Genomic DNA, 20251 nt, shown 5'->3' with positions numbered 1-20251 from the left:
TATTTATGTACTCGTCGAAATGGCGCAATCGAGGCGCCTGCGTTTGTCTCGCGGTCGACCTTTTATTTACGAGTATTTTTTTTAAATCGCGATAATATATAGAGTGAATACTTCATAAAGTTCAACTGAAACGTGATTAGTACGTGTCGTTGGGATAAGAGTGTTAATAACAAACGATAAGGATTACAATATATCGATGGTGATTAATAGTAATCATATCTGTCAAAGAAGTTTCGCGTGTCTCGTCCCGTCACATCATGTTGTTGCGAGTTATGTGTGAATCTGTGATATTATCTGTCTATTTGTTAAGATATTCAGTCAAATTTTATGTATAGCTATATAGGCTAATTTAAATAGTATAGAAACAAACTCATCATATGAATTAATATGTAATAAGATGAGAACTATTGGTCAAGGTACTTTCTAGTATGCAAAAAAATAAAATTATCACTATGGATTTTTAAAGATAGATATCGGTTTTCTATTATGCGCTTATTCAACTTTAGTATTCGTAGTAGTATATATAGTAGGACCCTTCCTTTGCAGTCACATCGATCCTTGAAATCTGTTTATCACCAAAGTTTTAGTACCTAATGCCATCGATATGATAAAATAAAGGATACAATAATAATAATAATAATCATAAGTATAATTAATACTGATGTTGTTCTATTCATTTCATGTTTCTATATAATTTTACGTCCTTATACATATACTTTTCAATCTCTCCGTTATTATCAGATCAATAGAGTAAACGTGTAATATAAATGAGTAACATTTAATACGTCGTTTTATAACGACAATTAAGGTATTGATGTATGTCTACTTATGAAGCTGTTAAGTGTGATAAATAGACATTGCCAACATAAAGAGAAATACTAGATTGAACTAATTCTTATTAATGTAGGCAAAGATGTAATATTTTTTACTTAGAGTATGTACCACAATTTTGAATGGAAGTAACTAAAGAAATATTCGATATTCAATATTACATTTTGATCAGCCAATATTTCCTATATTGTGGCGATAAAGAAAAATTACACAATGTTAGTTATCAAATAAACTAGCGTTATTTTCATACATTGATTGATACACATATATTGCATAACTACATACATAAGTGGTTGATATAAATTATCACGCACGTAAACACATCCATACGATCATTATTTTATCAGTCACATACATAGCGCATTGATATAAGCTAGTTTATCAATTAACTTCAATTATCGTTGCGATATTTAAACGATGAAGTGTTAGAAGTTCAATTCAAATACAAAATAAAATTCTGAGAAAATGTTGAAGACTATAGTGTTTTTTATTGTTATTGGTACATGGAACGTTATAGACACAGCAAGAATCTTGGGTGTGTTTCCATCGCCATCCATAAGTCATCAAGTTGTATTCCGTGCCCTTACACTAGGACTAGTGGAACGTGGACATGAAGTTGTTGTGATTACCACAGACCCTGCTTTCCCCAAAGGAGATGGACCAGCCAACTTAAAGGAAATCGATTTACACGATATATCTTATGATTATATTCGAGATTATATTTCAAAATTTATGGTTAAACATGAAGTCGGTAAAATATCTCAATATACATCGCAACTAAAGGATATTATTCATATATTTAAGATCATCGAAGTACAAATCAAATCCGAACCAGTCCAAGCTTTGATTCGAGAGAAGAGAGAGTTTGATCTTATACTCATTGAGGCTTACATGAGACCAGCAATTATATATTCACATGTTTTTAAAGGGCCAGTCATACAAGTTAGCTCTTGTGGTGCGATGCTGGAAAATCTTGAAACCATTGGAGCTTCAACACATCCTTTCCTATATCCAATACTTTATCGTCAAAGATTGTATAATTTATCATTTTGGGACAAGATTCGAGAATACTATTATTATTTAGAACACATGTATTATCTTGAAGTTAATTTACGTGCAGAGAATGAAATGTTGCAAAGAATATTTGGTCCAAACATTCCGTCTATAAGTGAATTGAACAACAATATTGACATGCTGTTTTTGAATGTTCATCCAATATGGATGGATAATCAACCGATGCCTCCAAGCGTAGTCTTCATGGGAGGATTGCATCTAAAACCTAAGAAAGACCTTCCGGAGGTTAGTAATATTTATTTTATGTAACAATATATACGTATGTGAATAAAAAGTCTTATATTTTAATAACTAAACTGACAACCTCTAGCAACGGCAACACCAGTCGAAGTAAATTTTGAACCCATCGTTTTTATTCACTTTAATTTCAGGATCTAAAAACTTACTTTGATTCATCCAAAAATGGCGTTATTTACATTAGTTTTGGTACGAATGTTCATCCTATAATGTTCCCGCCAGAAAGGTTAAAAGTTCTGACGGAGACACTTTCTGAGTTACCATATGACGTTTTATTTAAATGGAATGATGATGAACTTCCAGGAAGAACTGAAAATATCAGAATTTCTAAATGGTTACCGCAAGCAGATCTTTTGAGTAAGTAAGCAATCTATGTCACTGTTGAGTATTTTCTGAAACTTAGTGTGTTCTAATCTGTTTACCTTTACTCACAAATAATAATTGCTCTTCTTTCGATTTTTAATATTGCAGGACATCCAAAAGTGAAAGTATTCATAATGCAGGGAGGCATGCAGTCAACTGATGAGGCAATAACAGCAGGCGTTCCATTGATATGTATTCCTATGATCGGCGACCAATGGTACAATGCTGAAAAATTTGTCAAGTTTCAAATTGGCATTCAGCTTGATTTTACCACGTTCACAAAATTACAACTTAAAGATGCAATAGAAACTATAATTTCAAATGCAAGGTAATATAATGTACACAGATAACTTGGTTTTTTACAGAACTCAATAAAGCTAATTATATATGAGTACATGTATATATATAACTTTATGAGGACAAATGTGACTAATGAATGTCTGTTGTCGTCACGAAACTGTTGGTAATATGTAACCTAACATATACTACGAAAATGTATCATAATTATTAATGATATACCGTGGTAGTGAAATGTTGGTACCACGCCGTTTAATTGAAATAAAATGCCAAAAATATTATCAAGCGAGACTCCGTGTGAGAGTGAGTGATCGGGTAAAATATTAGATTTGTAGCTTAAACATGTAATACCTTATATATAGTTGGTAGTTAAGTATTTAGAAAATATGGATTTTTATAGTAATTCAATCATTTTCAGCTATCGTGAAAACATAGCCAAACTTCGAGAGCAATTGAACGATCAGCCTCAACCACCGCTAGAGCGTGCTGTGTGGTGGGTCGAGCACGTGCTGCGGCACGGCGGAGCGAAGCACCTGCGTGCACCCGCCGCCAACATGTCCTGGGCAGAGTACTACGAACTAAAACTTGTTTTAGTAATACTAACAGGAATTCTTACTAGTTTTATGGCTATTTTTACGTTGTGTCATCAGTGTACTAAATTTTTATTTACATGTAATAACAAAGTGAAACAATCTTAAGATTTATAATATTTTTTGAATACAATATATATGTAAATTATTTTACTAAAATTACTCATTAATAATCAGAAACATATTATAATTATTTATATACGCATAATTTAATAAAACGCAACACAATACCGAAGTTGATAAAATGATATGGAAAAATTCAATAAACAATTTTAAAATCCTCGCAGTAAATTTATATGTTTACTATGATATTATCATCGTGATTATGTAATAATTATGTTTTTAAAACAGTCAATGACACTATCTCGTATCATAATATCCGGAACAATAAAAATGCGTAACCTACACGATAGATTTATCTTAAATGTGTTTCAAGTTCAATTTTGTAATAAATTCGTATTTTTTTGTAATAAATTTGTAATAAATGTAATTTGTATCAATTTAATTTTCTATATATTTCGTCTTTTATACCCACCTTTTCCTATTTACTTAAAAAAATGACACGTAAAACATTTTTAAAATCTGTATTTAATTTTAAGTCTTGAACTCAAACAAGGAAAACATGGGGATAAACGGAAGAGTTTTAGAAAAAGTGATCCTAGTTCATTCATAAAATGTGCATCCAGTAACATCGTAGAACTTGTAAATGTGCACATCAAACTTTTTAGAGGCTTGAAGCGTTTTCACAAGTAGATTTTAATTTTTAAATATTTCATGTTTAAATAAACTTTACTCGCTTAAGGCCGCCTTCAGAATGCATAATAATCAAACGAAGTTATTAACACGACATACGAACAATGTATAACGACTTACCTAAAGCTATTGCACACAAGTGCGTCTTGTTTGCTGATGATATATGTGTAAGTGTTGTCAGTAAAGATGAAAAACGTCACAACGAAGATATCAATGGTGTTGTAAGTTTAATAATAGAATGGTTAAAACAAAACAACCTTACTGTTAATTTCACGAAGACAAAAGTCGTACAGTTTGTTAACCAGGGAGCAAAACCTATAAATCTATATATATAAAAGAAAGTCGTGTTAGTTACTCCGCTTATAACTCAAGAACGGCTGAACCGATTTGGCTGAAAATTGGTGGAGAGGTAGCTTAGAACCAGGAGACGGACATAGGATACTTTTTATCCCGTTCGACCGCGTTTCCGTGAAGTCATTTTATAACTCAAGAACGGCTGAACCAATTTGACTGAAAATTAATCGAGAGGTAGCTTAAAAGCAGGAAAAGGACATAGGATACTTTTTATCCCGTTCGACCGCGTTTTCGTAAAGCATTTTATAACTCAACAACGGCTGAACCAATTTGACTGAAAATTGGTGGAGAGGTAGCTTAGAACCAGGAGACGGACATAGGATACTTTTTATCCTGTTCGACCGCGTTTCCGTGAATAAATAAGAGTTGAAAGTTTGTATTAAAGTCCCCCAGTTTTGATGCAAATCTATATGAAAATTGGTATTTGATAGGATTTCGATAGAATGTAATTAAATATCTATTTTACGATATTTGCAAAATCAACCCTTAAGTTGGTTAAGTAGGGGTTGGAATTTTATATTCAAATCCGTTAATTTGGAAGCAAAAACTGTAAAAAATTGCATTTGGCTTTAGAAGACACTTCGTTTAGAAATCGGCAGATTTTGAAGCAAAGTCTATGAAAATTGGAATTTAGCTTTTTGATTCAAAATAATAGAACACATTTTTCACCGTTTTTGGAAAATCAACCTTTAGGGTCGTTTAATCGGGTATGGAACTTTAATTTAATATCCGTTAATTTGGAGCACTAAGAAAATTATCATAAGACATAATGAAGCATCTGAGTCACTGTTTGTTTTTTTAGATCAACCCTTAAGACTGTTATAAATCGCCTTTCTATTTACACACCTGTTTCAGCATTTTTAGCTATTCAACAACCCGATTAGAGTACTATAAGTAAATAAACTTTCTTTAAAAAAAACCGTTATTGAAGTTATAGGTACTTCTTTTCGCGTGTTTGTAAAAAAAATAACAAAAAATACAACCGACTTCTATGTCACTACAAAGTAAAAAATAATTCGAACGAAATATATTGAGCGCCGACTTCAGAAATATGTACTAAACCAACATTTATTTGAATTATTTTTTACTATGTAGTGACATAGAAGTCGGTTGTATTTTTTGTTATAATTTTTTTTACCCTTTTTAGTGATGACATAATAACATTTATATTAATACAATATAAAATTGTATAAACGTGATCATGAATTAAGGTACGGTCTGAATTTACATTGATTGGAACCGCCCGCTCGCAGGGCGCTGGCGCGCCCTGCCCGCTTAGTTTTATATTGTCTTATGTGTTCCAACCTAACCTAACTAAATAGTCAATGATTTGCAATTTCATTAGAACCTCCTACACCAAATATCTTCAAACACGACTCAATTATTCCCATCGGTTGAGGAGTTACATATTTTGTCTCCGAGCCACATTATCAGACCCTTAAATAGTCAATGATGAACTGACTTTGCAATTTCGTTAGAACTTCACCAAATATCTTCAAACACAACTCAAATATCCCCATCGGTTGAGGAGTTACATATTTTGTCTCCGAGCCACATTATCAGACCCTTAAATAGTCAATGATGAACTGACTTTGTAATTTCATTAGAACCTACAATAAAAAATAACACAATAAAAAAATAATTATTAAAATCGGTTCACTAACGGCGGAGTAATTCATGTACATACATAAAAAAAAGATACCGGCCGAATTGATAACCACCTCCTTTTTGAAGTCGGTAAAAAAATAACAGAGTGCAGAGAGGTAGAGTGAATTTTATTTAATTGTATTTTTTATTTTCCTGTTCTCCTGTGGCCATTTCCTAATATTTACCAGTAGTTTATGGACATAATACATAAATTACACGAGTGAAACCACGAGGTACAGATAGTCACTCATAATTAGGTGGTACGAAGTTCACCGGGTCATCTAGTTTAAATATAAAATACAAAGACGAAACAGTAGATTCCGTAAGCTCAACTAAATTTCTAGGCATTGAAATAGACCAAAATTGTAACTGGAAGCATCATATTGAAAATGTTTGCTTTAAAATCAACAGATTTGTCTAATCGTCGTAATTCGACGACTTAGCAAAACATCTGACACCAAAATCTCACTCATGGCTTACCATGGTTATGTTGCGTCCCATTTAAGGTATGGTCTAATTATATGGGGTAATTCGACACATGTTAATAGCGCGTTTTTGGCACAAAAAAAATGTGTCCGGGCCATCGTTGGTGCACCACCTTGGGAATCATGCCGTCCATTATTTAAAAAATTCCGTATCTTGCCGCTAGCCAGCATGTATATCTATGAAGTAGCTAATTTCGTAAAAAAACATAATGATAAATTTATATTAAGTAACAGGTGTCGCGGGCCCAATAAACTTTTACATATACAAAGTGTAATGAAGACTGGTCTCTTCAAAAGAAATTGTTATTATATGTGTGTTCGTATTTTTAATAACTTACCAGATTCTCTAAAGGACATGCCACTTACCAAATTCAAAACAATGTTATTTGAATTTTTAATCCTACATTGTTTTTACTCTGTTGAAGAGTTTTTTTCACTTCAATAATTTAATAATAATTATGTAATATTTTTCATTTAATTTAAGTATTGTAATGTTATCACGCCATATAATTGATGTTAGCATTGAGCAGCAATTATCATATTGTGTAATTTTAATTGATGTATTTTAATTTATGTTTAGTTTATTTGACATTACTTTTATATTGTTGCATGCCGATATTGGCCAAATGTGCAGAACTTTGTCAAAATATACCATCTAATGTACCATATTTGATGCAATGAATAAATTAAAAAAAAAAAAAAAAAAAAAAAAAAAACGAACGATACGAACGAACAATACATCATGAACCAGATTTACAGTTCTCTAGAGTCTAGACCAAGAATTGAGCTAATCTAAGGCGAAGAACAAATAATCTCTATCGACGTTGGTAATTGGTAAATAATATTCTGCAATAACAACATGATGCAGAAGTTTTCTTATTTTCCTTAGACAAAAAAGAAATATTCAAGATGACTTGATATGATAAATATTTATTAGTCAACTAAAAAGAATCGGTCATTTAAAGGACTTGCCCTAGATCTACTTACCCTATTGGATGGATATCACAAAAAAATCGAACAATAATTTATCTTAAAAGAGTTACCGCGAGGATAAAAAACTTCAAGCATAAGAAGTATGAAATTGCGTTCAAGTAAATGTTAATCTTTTTTATCATTTATCTTATCAACCCTTGTAAGGCGCCACCACCACTCGGTAGACGGTAGGGCATATACTTATAACTAAGTATGTATTATATGTGGGCTAATAAAAATAAACAATACATGTCACTAAATGTTCACACATAAATGTCGTGTCAATCACACACTTTGCAGCGCAATTTTTATCAACGTGATTATGCTATCTTATAATTTGATTAGAATTCATATATATGCTGTAATAACATTTAAACCATTCATTTAGTTTAAATAAAAACATTTATACCACGAATTATATGGAAATTCTTCCATGCTATATTTTCAAAAAATATGAAAACATTACTATTGATGTGTATTTTAAGTGCTCTAAGCTATATAGATACAGCAAGAATTTTAGCTGTTTTTCCAACTCCATCTATAAGCCACCAAGTGGTGTTTCGAGTTTTAACCCAAGCATTAGTGGATCGTGGACATGAAGTTGTAGTAATTACGACAGATCCAGCTTACCCAAATGGGAAAGCGCCTGCAAATTTAATAGAAATCGACCTACACGATATATCTTATGAGTTTTTAAGTAACATGGTTTTAAATTCAACTGAATATGAAATTGGAAACGAATCTCAATGGATAACACATTTAAAAGGTATGCAATATTTTATGACAATCGTCGGAGTACAAATACAATCTGAACAGGTTCAGGCTTTAATACGCGAGAAGAAAGAGTTTGATCTGTTACTAATCGAGGCTTACATGCGACCTGCAATGGTATTTTCGCATATATTCAAAGCACCAGTTATTCAAGTTAGTTCCTTTGGTGCGATGGGAGAAAATCTTGAAGCTATTGGAGCTTCCACGCATCCTATTTTGTACCCGATACCTTTTCGTCAACGTTTGTATAATCTTTCTATGTGGGACAAGATGCGAGAATATTATTATCATTTTCAGTTTTTATATTTTAACAAAATTAATGAAGGTGAACAGGATAAAATACTGCAAAGAGTTTTAGGGCAAAATATTCCGTCTGTGAGTGAACTGATTAACAATGTCGATATGTTGTTTCTAAATGTTCATCCAATTTGGATGGATAACCAGCCTGTGCCACCAAGCGTTGTTTTCATGGGAGGATTGCATCAGAAGCCTGAGAAAGAACTACCAAAGGTACTTATTCATTATTACAACTTATAACATTTTATAAATACCGATTATATTTATTTATCAAAAAGTAAAAGGTTTTCATTGCCTACAATTGAGATTTATCACATTTTATTTTGAAGATGGTAGAACCCTTTGGGGTTCGACTCCGGCGGCACCACCGCCACACCTATTTTTTCTTAATAACAGCAGTGTCTGTCCGTTTTGAAGGGTGTGGTAAGGGAGACAGAATTTTCCGAGGCGTTCCAGCTTAGTCCTCAGGGGTAGCAGCGCATCTGTGGCCAACCTCAGGTAGGAATATCTAATCCTATCTGGGGTTGATTACAGATGTCCATGGGCGGCAGTAGCCACTTGCCATCAGGTGGACTGCATGCGCGTCTGATACTCATATGTTATAAAAAAATAAGTAAGCTATACAAATTTAGTTTAATATGGCAAATTAAATGATTGGAAAATATATTTTTTTTTCAGGATTTAAAGTCATACTTAGATTTATCTAAAAATGGCGTTGTTTACGTAAGCTTCGGTACTAACGTCCATCCGATTATGTTTCCTCCAGAAAGGTTAAAAGTTTTAACTGATGCTTTTTCCGAGTTACCATATGACATTTTATTTAAATGGAATGATGATAACCTACCTGGAAAATCAGAAAATATTAAAATTTCTAAATGGTTACCGCAATCTGATATTTTGAGTAAGTATAATTTACTGCATATAATGTACGTTAATAATAATCTAATTCGAATGATAATAACGAGTAGTTACTTATCTAACTACAATGTTTATCTATTGCTGAAGGTTACGAAGCACGTCAATAATTATGTCTAGAACTAACTAATTGACATATACTTCGATACATGATATATTGGCATAAATTTATTGTTTTTTATGCCTGTTTGTGACTGTGTTTGATGTTTTGAACTTGCAAATTGTTAATAGTATAACTTTTGCTACCACCAATTTTAATCTATAATAACTCATTGTTACATAAGAAAAATGTAGTCGAAGCCCGAAATAACCTGGAAGATAACGATTAACGATTAATTTATTCTTGCTAGGCTCATATTATGATTATTGACTGTTATAATGCATAATTACAAAAAGCCTAACTACTTGATCTCTACTTTAAAACAAGTAATTAATTAAAAAATCAAAAAACCCGACTGCACTATAAAAGCTTAAGTAGAATTACCAAAAACGGTAAAATAGGCCTTTTATTATTTTTATGCAGAAAGCCAAATACAAAGTTTCATAGTAGGTATCTGCTTCAAAATCAAAAGATGTTCAAACAATATTATCCTATTTTATTTATTCTCGTATAGCTCGTATCCAGCACTCCAGCACTCTAAAGTTCTGCGGTTTCCCTTTGCGTTGATCTTTATCACAGCAACACTACTCATTTAGTCAGACAGTCATCTCGATGAGTTATATATATATATATATATATATATAATAAAATGTATGTGTAATCTCTTTTAAGTCCCTTCATTTACTTTGATATCCTACTCGATAGGTTTGGTTAACTTTTTTTAAAACGTGTTACTATTTCGCAAAAACAATCCACCATTTACGCTCCATAAAGTATATAACTTCAGTAATTCAAAGTTCCGGTCATTATTTTACCTCGTAATGGTTAGAATTTCATTATTTTTATCCAACAAGCCAAATACAAAATTTCATAGTGTTTGCTTCAAAATTGACGATTGTTTAAATGAACTTTTAACCCTTATTTTACCCTCTACGGGGTTAATTTTTCAGATTGGGATAAATAGGTGTGAAAGCCAAATACTAAATTTTGTAGCAGTTGCTACAAAATTAAAGCATTTCAGAAAAATTGTTTTCCCCTATTTTACCCTCTTAGGGGTAGAATTTCCAAAAGGCCTTTCTTAGTACTTATTTACGCTATATAGAAAAGCTTTGTGCAAAATTTCAGAACTCTAAGTTGAGCGGTTTTGGCTGTACTTTGATTTCTTAAAAAATGAAAAAGTCATTTAGTTAGTCAGTCAGTCAGTCACCTTGCCGTTTTATATATATACAAATATGTTTTCATAATCTCCCTTTAATTTCCTTTCATTTGATACCCTATTCGATAGGTTCGGTTAACATTTTTTTTAAATGTGTTACTATTTCGCGCCAAAAATTCGCCATTTTATTTATTTTTTTCTTACGCCTATCCAAGGACACTCGGGTCATTAAGACGTATATAATGACACCTTAACTGTCGAAAGTCATCCAGCCGTTTGTTAGATCCGATCAAATAAAGAAAGACAAACATACAAGATACGCGCGAAAAACATAACCCTTCCTTGGCAGTCGGGTAAAAAGTGAATTAAAAAATTAAACCGAAATTAATGATTTCTTTAAAAAAATATATGTTTTTGTAGGACATCCAAAAGTAAAAGCATTTGTTATGCAAGGGGGGTTGCAGTCTACAGATGAGGCAATAACAGCAGGCGTTCCATTGATATGTATTCCTATGATCGGCGACCAGTGGTACAATGCTGAAAAATTTGTCAAGTTGAAAATTGGCATCAAACTTGATTTCCCCACTTTTACTAAATTCCAACTGAAGAATGCAATAAAAAGTGTTATATCCAATAAAAGGTATTTCATATTTATAATAATAAAATATTAATAAAATTGCATTGTTACAGTATGTCGCTTTATTCCTGAAAAACATTAAAAATAACATTTTAAGTCAGAGTAATGTGATTATTTTCAGCTATCGTGAAAACATAGCCAGACTTCGTGAGCAGATGAATGACCAGCCCCAAACGCCACTAGAGCGCGCTGTGTGGTGGGTCGAGCACGTGCTGCGGCACGGCGGAGCGAAGCACCTGCGTGCACCTGCAGCGAACATGTCCTGGACAGAGTACTACGAAATTAAAGTTGTTCTAGTAATACTCACGGGACTTATTATTAGTTTAACTCTATTTTTGTGTATAAGTAGATTTATTTGGCATTTTGTTTCTCGTATTGTAACCTATAATGGCAAAGTCAAAAGATCCTAACTTTGCACTTACAATTTTAAAGTAACGTGATTATTTATATGACCAGCCCTAAATTTATTTTGTATTTATGTTCATCAATTTTAGTATAAACACTTATTTAAATTTGGAATATGCATGTTGTAAAGCATCCCACGTGACTACATTATGACTCATAATATATCCAGCAATATTTTTATCATTGTACTCATTATAATTTGATAAGAATCCGTTTAAATACTCTACAACAAACAAAACTCATTTACAATATTAAAAACGTGTTTCTTTGATGGACGGTAGTAATAACGTAATAAACTCTATAAATTGAACAATTGAAGTCGTTTTAATTAAACAGTTAAAAATGATGAAAATATTATCATTGGTGTCTATATTAAGTACTTTAAGTGTAACAAACACTGCAAGAATTTTAGCTGTGTTTCCAAGTCCTGCTATAAGCCACCAAGTAGTGTTTCGAGTCCTAACACAAGAATTAGTAAAACGTGGTCATGAAGTTGTAGTGATTACGACAGATCCAGCTTACCCAAATGGACAAGCGCCAGCGAATTTAACAGAAATTGACATACACGATGTGTCATATAATTTTAAAAGTGACATGATGTCAAGATTTACTGACGCTGAAATCGAAAATGAATCTCAGTGGACAAGTCAATTAAAATCTATGCAATATTATATGACTATTGTGGGAGTGCAACTGCAATCTGAACAGATTCAAGCTTTGATTCGAGAGAAGAGAGAATTTGATCTATTATTAATTGAGGCTTGTGTACCACCGGTGATGGTATTCTCTCATATATTTAAAGCACCGGTAATCCAAGTTAGTTCCTTTGGAGCGATGATAGAAAATCTTGAAGCTATAGGAGCCCCTACGCATCTTACTTTATACCCAACTCCCTTTCGCCAACGTTTGTATAATCTTTCGTTATGGGAAAAGATTCGTGAATACTATCATCATTTCCAGCTTGTGAATTCTTATAAATCTAATGAACCTGTACTAGATGAAATGTTGCAAAAAATTTTAGGACCAAACGTACCACCCATTAGTGAATTGATTAATAATGTCGATATGTTGTTTCTAAATGTTCACCCAATGTGGATGGATAATCATCCTATGCCACCAAGCGTTGTATTCCTGGGAGGATTGCATCAAAAACCTGCGAAAGAAATCCCACAGGTACTTTTTATTTTTACAAATGGAACGAATTTATAAATACCCAATTCTAAACTATATCGATATAATAATAACTTAAACAGAATTAATATTTGATACATTTATTTTCAGGAGATAAATTCATATTTAGATTCATCTAAAAATGGCGTAATTTACGTAAGCTTTGGCACTACTGTTCAACCGGATATGTTCCCGTCAGAGAGGTTAAAAGTTATTACTGAAGCGTTATCCGAGCTGCCATACGATGTTTTATTTAAATGGAACAATGATGAACTGCCTGGAAGAACGAAAAACATCAAAATTTCTAAATGGTTACCACAATCGGATCTGTTGAGTGAGCAAAATTAATAAATATAATTTGAAGGTGGTAGAACCCTTTGTGATTCGGCTCCGACGGCACCACCGCCACACCTATTTCTGGCTCATGACAGCACTGTTAAGCGCAGCTGTTTTCTGGTTTGAAGGGTGTGGTAAGGGAGAAATACTTTTCCGAGGCGTTCCAGCTTAGTCCTAAGGAGTAGCGGTGCATATGTGGCCAATGTCTAATCCTATCTGGGGTTGATTACAAATGTCAATGGGCGGCAGTAGCCAATTACCATGATGTGGACTGCACGCTCGTCTTCTATTCTTGTATTATATAAAAAAAAAGAAATATACGATTTCTTTTAATACAATTTAAATTATCTTTGTAGGACATCCAAAAGTGAAAGCATTTGTAACGCAGGGAGGCTTACAGTCCACAGACGAAGCGATAACAGCAGGCGTTCCATTGATTGGTATTCCTATGATCGGTGATCAGTGGTACAATGCTGAAAAATATGTAAAATGGAAAATTGGCATGAAACTTGATTTTATTACGTTTACAAAATCACAACTCAAGAATGCTTTAGACACTGTTATTTTGAATGAAAGGTATTTTCACCAATTTTAATTTAAGTTTTAAATTTCGTTTTCATTACATAAATTTTCATAGTTATGAAGTTAAAACAAAAAAAAAATATTTATTTTTTTGCAGCTACCGTGAAAACATAGTTAGACTTCGTGAACAGCTGAATGACCAGCCTCAAACGCCACTAGAGCGCGCTATGTGGTGGGTCGAGCACGTGCTGCGGCACGGCGGAGCGAAGCACCTGCGTGCACCCGCAGCCAACATGTCCTGGGCAGAGTACTACGAACTAAAACTTGTCCTTGTTATACTCACAGGGCTTCTTATTACTTTAACGTCAATTTTATATGTAATTTTGTTACTTTGGCGTTTCGTGTCTGAACTTCTAACCAGTAGTGATAAAGTCAAAATCTTATGATAATAGGTATAAGGTTTGATACTTAATTGATTGGAATTTATAAACTACGTGTCGCCATTTTTGTTCTTGTAATTATTGGATCCCATCGAAATAGTGATATAATTATAGTTTCTTTCAGGGGGTTTTATTGGAATGTTTGGAATTATAATCTATATATATAAAAGAAAGTCGTGTTAGTTACTCCGCTTATAACTCAAGAACGGCTGAACCGATTTGGCTGAAAATTGGTGGAGAGGTAGCTTAGAACCAGGAGACGGACATAGGATACTTTTTATCCCGTTCGACCGCGTTTCCGTGAAGTCATTTTATAACTCAAGAACGGCTGAACCAATTTGACTGAAAATTAATCGAGAGGTAGCTTAAAAGCAGGAAAAGGACATAGGATACTTTTTATCCCGTTCGACCGCGTTTTCGTAAAGCATTTTATAACTCAACAACGGCTGAACCAATTTGACTGAAAATTGGTGGAGAGGTAGCTTAGAACCAGGAGACGGACATAGGATACTTTTTATCCTGTTCGACCGCGTTTCCGTGAATAAATAAGAGTTGAAAGTTTGTATTAAAGTCCCCCAGTTTTGATGCAAATCTATATGAAAATTGGTATTTGATAGGATTTCGATAGAATGTAATTAAATATCTATTTTACGATATTTGCAAAATCAACCCTTAAGTTGGTTAAGTAGGGGTTGGAATTTTATATTCAAATCCGTTAATTTGGAAGCAAAAACTGTAAAAAATTGCATTTGGCTTTAGAAGACACTTCGTTTAGAAATCGGCAGATTTTGAAGCAAAGTCTATGAAAATTGGAATTTAGCTTTTTGATTCAAAATAATAGAACACATTTTTCACCGTTTTTGGAAAATCAACCTTTAGGGTCGTTTAATCGGGTATGGAACTTTAATTTAATATCCGTTAATTTGGAGCACTAAGAAAATTATCATAAGACATAATGAAGCATCTGAGTCACTGTTTGTTTTTTTAGATCAACCCTTAAGACTGTTATAAATCGCCTTTCTATTTACACACCTGTTTCAGCATTTTTAGCTATTCAACAACCCGATTAGAGTACTATAAGTAAATAAACTTTCTTTAAAAAAAACCGTTATTGAAGTTATAGGTACTTCTTTTCGCGTGTTTGTAAAAAAAATAACAAAAAATACAACCGACTTCTATGTCACTACAAAGTAAAAAATAATTCGAACGAAATATATTGAGCGCCGACTTCAGAAATATGTACTAAACCAACATTTATTTGAATTATTTTTTACTATGTAGTGACATAGAAGTCGGTTGTATTTTTTGTTATAATTTTTTTTACCCTTTTTAGTGATGACATAATAACATTTATATTAATACAATATAAAATTGTATAAACGTGATCATGAATTAAGGTACGGTCTGAATTTACATTGATTGGAACCGCCCGCTCGCAGGGCGCTGGCGCGCCCTGCCCGCTTAGTTTTATATTGTCTTATGTGTTCCAACCTAACCTAACTAAATAGTCAATGATTTGCAATTTCATTAGAACCTCCTACACCAAATATCTTCAAACACGACTCAATTATTCCCATCGGTTGAGGAGTTACATATTTTGTCTCCGAGCCACATTATCAGACCCTTAAATAGTCAATGATGAACTGACTTTGCAATTTCGTTAGAACTTCACCAAATATCTTCAAACACAACTCAAATATCCCCATCGGTTGAGGAGTTACATATTTTGTCTCCGAGCCACATTATCAGACCCTTAAATAGTCAATGATGAACTGACTTTGTAATTTCATTAGAACCTACAATAAAAAATAACACAATAAAAAAATAATTATTAAAATCGGTTCACTAACGGCGGAGTAATTCATGTACATACATAAAAAAAAGATACCGGCCGAATTGATAACCACCTCCTTTTTGAAGTCGGTAAAAAAATAACAGAGTGCAGAGAGGTAGAGTGAATTTTATTTAATTGTATTTTTTATTTTCCTGTTCTCCTGTGGCCATTTCCTAATATTTACCAGTAGTTTATGGACATAATACATAAATTACACGAGTGAAACCACGAGGTACAGATAGTCACTCATAATTAGGTGGTACGAAGTTCACCGGGTCATCTAGTTACTTATAAATTTAAAATTACTATAATTGTAAAAATGTGTAATTCTGTAATTGTAAATTTGTAAAAATATAATAAACCAGCCCTAAGCTACTGTTATAAGAAAGAAGTATTTACAGCGATCATGTATTCATAGATAAATATGGAGAAATTAGTGTTTTGTAGTTAAGTTAAAAAAATTGGCTCACATCAAATATATAGCATAAATATCGAAATATCAATTCAACATAGGCAGTTTTGTTTCATAATATAAAAGTAGCAGACGACCATGCAGTCTACCTGATGGTAAGAGGCTACTGCCCTCCATGGACATCTGTGATCTACGCCAGATAAGATTAGATTTCTACTTGATGCCACAGACGCACACCTGAGGACTAAGCTGGAATGCCTTGGAAAAGTATGTCTCTCGTAAATCAATCATAAAAAATATGTCTAGCAAAGATTAAAAAAATATCACCATCGCGTCATCACATTGTGTGTGCGTCCTAAGATAATAATGTTTGACGCAAATAATTGATATCTACCATATATTCGTATATTGAAATATGAGCAGGCGTTTTAATACTCATGAGTTACAAGTAAGAGTAGTATAGCTATACACGCAACAGCTATAGCTATAGTATAGCTGTTGCGTGTTTCTGTTAAATAATTATGTCAATTATCTGCATTAGCAACATCACATGTTTTGTTATCTAATTTACGTAATAAGAACACTCAAGATGACTTGCAAATTTTCTTGATCTTTCTCTGCATCACGTTATAATTATAACTAATCCTAAAATATATTATCTCGAGACATTTTTGCATTTACAATTTTACTATATAATCTGTTTTTTGGACAGTCCCAAATTTAATAAACAGTCCTTAGTAATTATGGAATTATAAATTATACAAAAATATTTGGACATGACTTCTGTTTAATTATTATAAACCTTAAAGGAAGTATACCGATATATACATTTTGACGCTAAAATAGTATCTATTGTCCATCTTATAACGCTACTTAGAACATACCATATGTTCTTTAATTAATCCTACTACCTCTATTATCTTGCATTTAAATTGCAATAAATGCGTGTATTTTGCAATAAATGCACAAAATTAGTAATTTAGTTTAAAGTATAGATTAATGAAAATCGATTACACGAGTCATAAAAGATCGTATAAGTCACACTGTTCCCAGTTTTAATTTTTATCAATGTGATTACACTCTATCAAATACATTGATTATATCTCCTACAAATACTGTATCATATACAAAATCCATTTAGAAGTTTAAAAACATATGACATCAATGGACTTAATTCGTTATTTGGTAGATAACATACACTAGGCACATAAAAACATTTAAAAAAATGAAAAAAATCCTGATATTGATGTGTATTTTAAGTGCTTTAAGTTTGACGCATACAGCAAGAATTTTGGGTGTGTTTCCAACTCCATCTATAAGCCATCAAGTAGTGTTTCAAGTTCTTACGCAGGAATTAGCGAAACGTGGTCATGAAGTTGTTGTGATAACGACAGATCCAGTTTTTCGAAGAGGGCAGGCACCAGCGAATTTTACAGAAATCGATGTACATGAGGTGTCCTACAATTTTATGAGAAGTTTGATTACAACTGCAACTGCATATAAAATCGGAGACGTATCTCAATGGAAAACGCAATTACTTAATATTCAACATTTTCTTACTGTTGTCGGAGTGCAAATAAAATCTGAACAAGTTCAAGCTTTGATACGAGAAAAGAAAAACTTTGATCTTTTGTTAATCGAAGCTTATATGCGACCAGCGTTGATATTCTCTCACATATTTAAAGCACCGGTTATTCAAGTAAGTTCCTTAGGAGCGACTGATGAAAATTTTGAAGTTATTGGAGCCCCAACGCATCCTACTTTGTATCCGTCAGCCTTTCGTCAACGTTTGTATAATCTTTCGCTATGGGAAAAAATTCGGGAATATTATAATCATGCTCAGGTGTTATACTCAAATAAAGAAAATGAACGTGTACAAGATGATATGTTGCAAGAAATTTTCGGACCAAATATCCCATCTGTCCGTGAATTAGTTAATAATGTCGATATGCTATTTCTAAATGTTCATCCAATCTGGATGGACAATCATCCTATGCCACCAAGCGTTGTCTTTATGGGAGGATTGCATCAAAAGCCTAAGAAGGATCTTCCACAGGTACTTTTTACATATCACACTTTTAAAATGTATAAGTATTTACTATGCCATACTGCCAATTAATATAATTTAATTATATGTATATTATAATAATTTAAAGGAATAAAATTGTTTTGTACTAGGATGAACTTTATACTTTCAGGATTTAAAATCTTACTTAGATTCATCTAAAAATGGCGTTGTTTACGTAAGTTTCGGTACTAATATTCATCCGATCATGTTTCCTCCAGAGAAGTTAAAATTATTAACTGAAGCGTTATCAGAGTTACCTTATGATATTTTATTCAAATGGAATGATGATGAACTCCCTGGAAGAACAGACAACATCAAAATTTCTAAATGGTTACCGCAGTCCGATCTCTTAAGTAAGTAAAATTTACTGCATGTGTATAACGTTATTTGGTTAAACTAGCGATTGGATTCTTATCCTATTATAATGTTTCTAAATTGTCCAAGGTTATAGATAATGTTTAACGATTGTCACAATATGTTATAACATCCGCAACCAACTGATAAACGTGTCTTCCATAACTAGCAGTATTTAGAGGATTCCATTATATTTACTGGTTACAAATTTAATGATTTTTTTGGTGAGCTACTTACAAATTAGTAGTTACATTGATTATGATAACTTTTTTATTACAGAAGAAAAATTGAGTTCCTAATGAAATAGATGAAAAAAGTGATTTAGTTTTGATACGGTCTTAAATAATGCATCGGCTGGGATGTATACTTAAAATATATATTAGCATTATATAATATGCTAAAAAATGGTACAGTAAAAGTATTGTTACTTTTAAAATAATAATCGTTATTATTGTAGGACACCCGAATGTGAGAGCATTTGTTATGCAGGGAGGCTTACAGTCCACAGACGAGGCGATAACAGCAGGCGTTCCATTGATATGTTTTCCCATGATCGGCGACCAATGGTACAATGCTGAAAAATATGTCAAGCTCAAAATTGGTATCAAGCTTGATTTTACCACATTTACTAAATCTCAATTGAAGGACGCGATCGAAACCGTTATATCAAATAAAAGGTATTTTAATATTGTGAATTAAATTACGAATATTATTATATATTTGCTTTATACATATTTCGGCTGATTGCTTATTTATAGAAAACATAAAAAATGTAACATTTGAAGACAAATTATCGTAATTATTTTAGCTACCGTGAAAACATGACCAAACTTCGGGAGCAGATGAACGATCAGCCCCAAACGCCGCTAGAGCGTGCTGTGTGGTGGATAGAGCACGTGCTGCGGCACGGTGGAGCGAAGCATCTGCGTGCACCCGCAGCGAACATGCCTTGGGCAGAGTACTACGAACTGAAACTCGTTTTAGTTATACTAACGGGGCTTTTCGTCAGTTTTATATTAATTTCCTATGTATTGGTATTCATTTTGCGTTCCATTTCTCGGCTTGTACCGTCTAATCAGAAACTAAAAAGATCTTAAATATTTATATTTAACACAACCCATGGCGGGGTGTGAAATATAATAATAACCCACGTAATGCTATATTACTATGAAGATGTTGCAAGGTTTGACGTGGGTATGCTGGATTTTTGCATCCTGTTTTACAGCCTTTG

General features: G+C 32.8%; 3 protein-coding genes across 3 annotated transcripts; all 3 read left to right on the top strand.

Moving 5' to 3' along the window:
• Nucleotides 1-23: 23 nt before the first annotated feature.
• Nucleotides 24-11946, top strand: LOC140755030 (UDP-glucosyltransferase 2-like). Its single transcript, XM_073090205.1, has 7 exons — nucleotides 24-2130; nucleotides 2277-2499; nucleotides 2614-2833; nucleotides 3221-3389; nucleotides 9350-9572; nucleotides 11263-11482; nucleotides 11601-11946. The coding sequence occupies exons 1-7, from the start codon at nucleotides 1297-1299 to the stop codon at nucleotides 11887-11889; spliced, it is 2178 nt and encodes a 725-aa protein (XP_072946306.1). The 5' UTR covers nucleotides 24-1296; the 3' UTR covers nucleotides 11890-11946.
• Nucleotides 8057-8913, top strand: LOC140755029 (UDP-glucosyltransferase 2-like). Its single transcript, XM_073090204.1, has one exon. It carries the CDS (start codon nucleotides 8057-8059, stop codon nucleotides 8909-8911), a length of 855 nt encoding a protein of 284 aa, XP_072946305.1. The 3' UTR covers nucleotides 8912-8913.
• A 255-nt stretch (nucleotides 11947-12201) lies between the features above and the next one.
• LOC140754965 (UDP-glucosyltransferase 2-like) lies at nucleotides 12202-20117 on the top strand. Its single transcript, XM_073090126.1, has 7 exons — nucleotides 12202-13057; nucleotides 13166-13388; nucleotides 13747-13966; nucleotides 14070-14238; nucleotides 18797-19019; nucleotides 19478-19697; nucleotides 19829-20117. Exons 1-7 carry the CDS (start codon nucleotides 12227-12229, stop codon nucleotides 20115-20117), a joined length of 2175 nt encoding a protein of 724 aa, XP_072946227.1. The 5' UTR covers nucleotides 12202-12226.
• Nucleotides 20118-20251: the final 134 nt, after the last annotated feature.

This window comes from Epargyreus clarus, unplaced genomic scaffold (genome assembly GCF_041222505.1).
Source record: "Epargyreus clarus isolate Ecla_fem2 unplaced genomic scaffold, WU_Ecla_fem_2.2 ptg000032l, whole genome shotgun sequence".
Classification (NCBI taxonomy): domain Eukaryota; kingdom Metazoa; phylum Arthropoda; class Insecta; order Lepidoptera; family Hesperiidae; genus Epargyreus; species Epargyreus clarus.
This window is presented reverse-complemented; position numbering and strand designations above follow the sequence as displayed.

Bases quoted from the DNA above. Each gene is read 5' to 3' on its own strand.
- LOC140755030 (XM_073090205.1), top strand. From the start codon at position 1,297: ATGTTGAAGACTATAGTGTTTTTTATTGTTATTGGTACATGGAACGTT. The intron at 3,390-9,349 runs GTTTTAGTAATA...TTTTTTTTTCAG, and splicing joins AGTACTACGAACTAAAACTT to GATTTAAAGTCATACTTAGA. The intron at 9,573-11,262 runs GTAAGTATAATT...ATGTTTTTGTAG, and splicing joins ACCGCAATCTGATATTTTGA to GACATCCAAAAGTAAAAGCA.
- LOC140755029 (XM_073090204.1), top strand. From the start codon at position 8,057: ATGAAAACATTACTATTGATGTGTATTTTAAGTGCTCTAAGCTATATA.
- LOC140754965 (XM_073090126.1), top strand. From the start codon at position 12,227: ATGATGAAAATATTATCATTGGTGTCTATATTAAGTACTTTAAGTGTA. The intron at 13,058-13,165 runs GTACTTTTTATT...ATTTATTTTCAG, and splicing joins CTGCGAAAGAAATCCCACAG to GAGATAAATTCATATTTAGA. The intron at 14,239-18,796 runs GTCCTTGTTATA...TTATACTTTCAG, and splicing joins AGTACTACGAACTAAAACTT to GATTTAAAATCTTACTTAGA.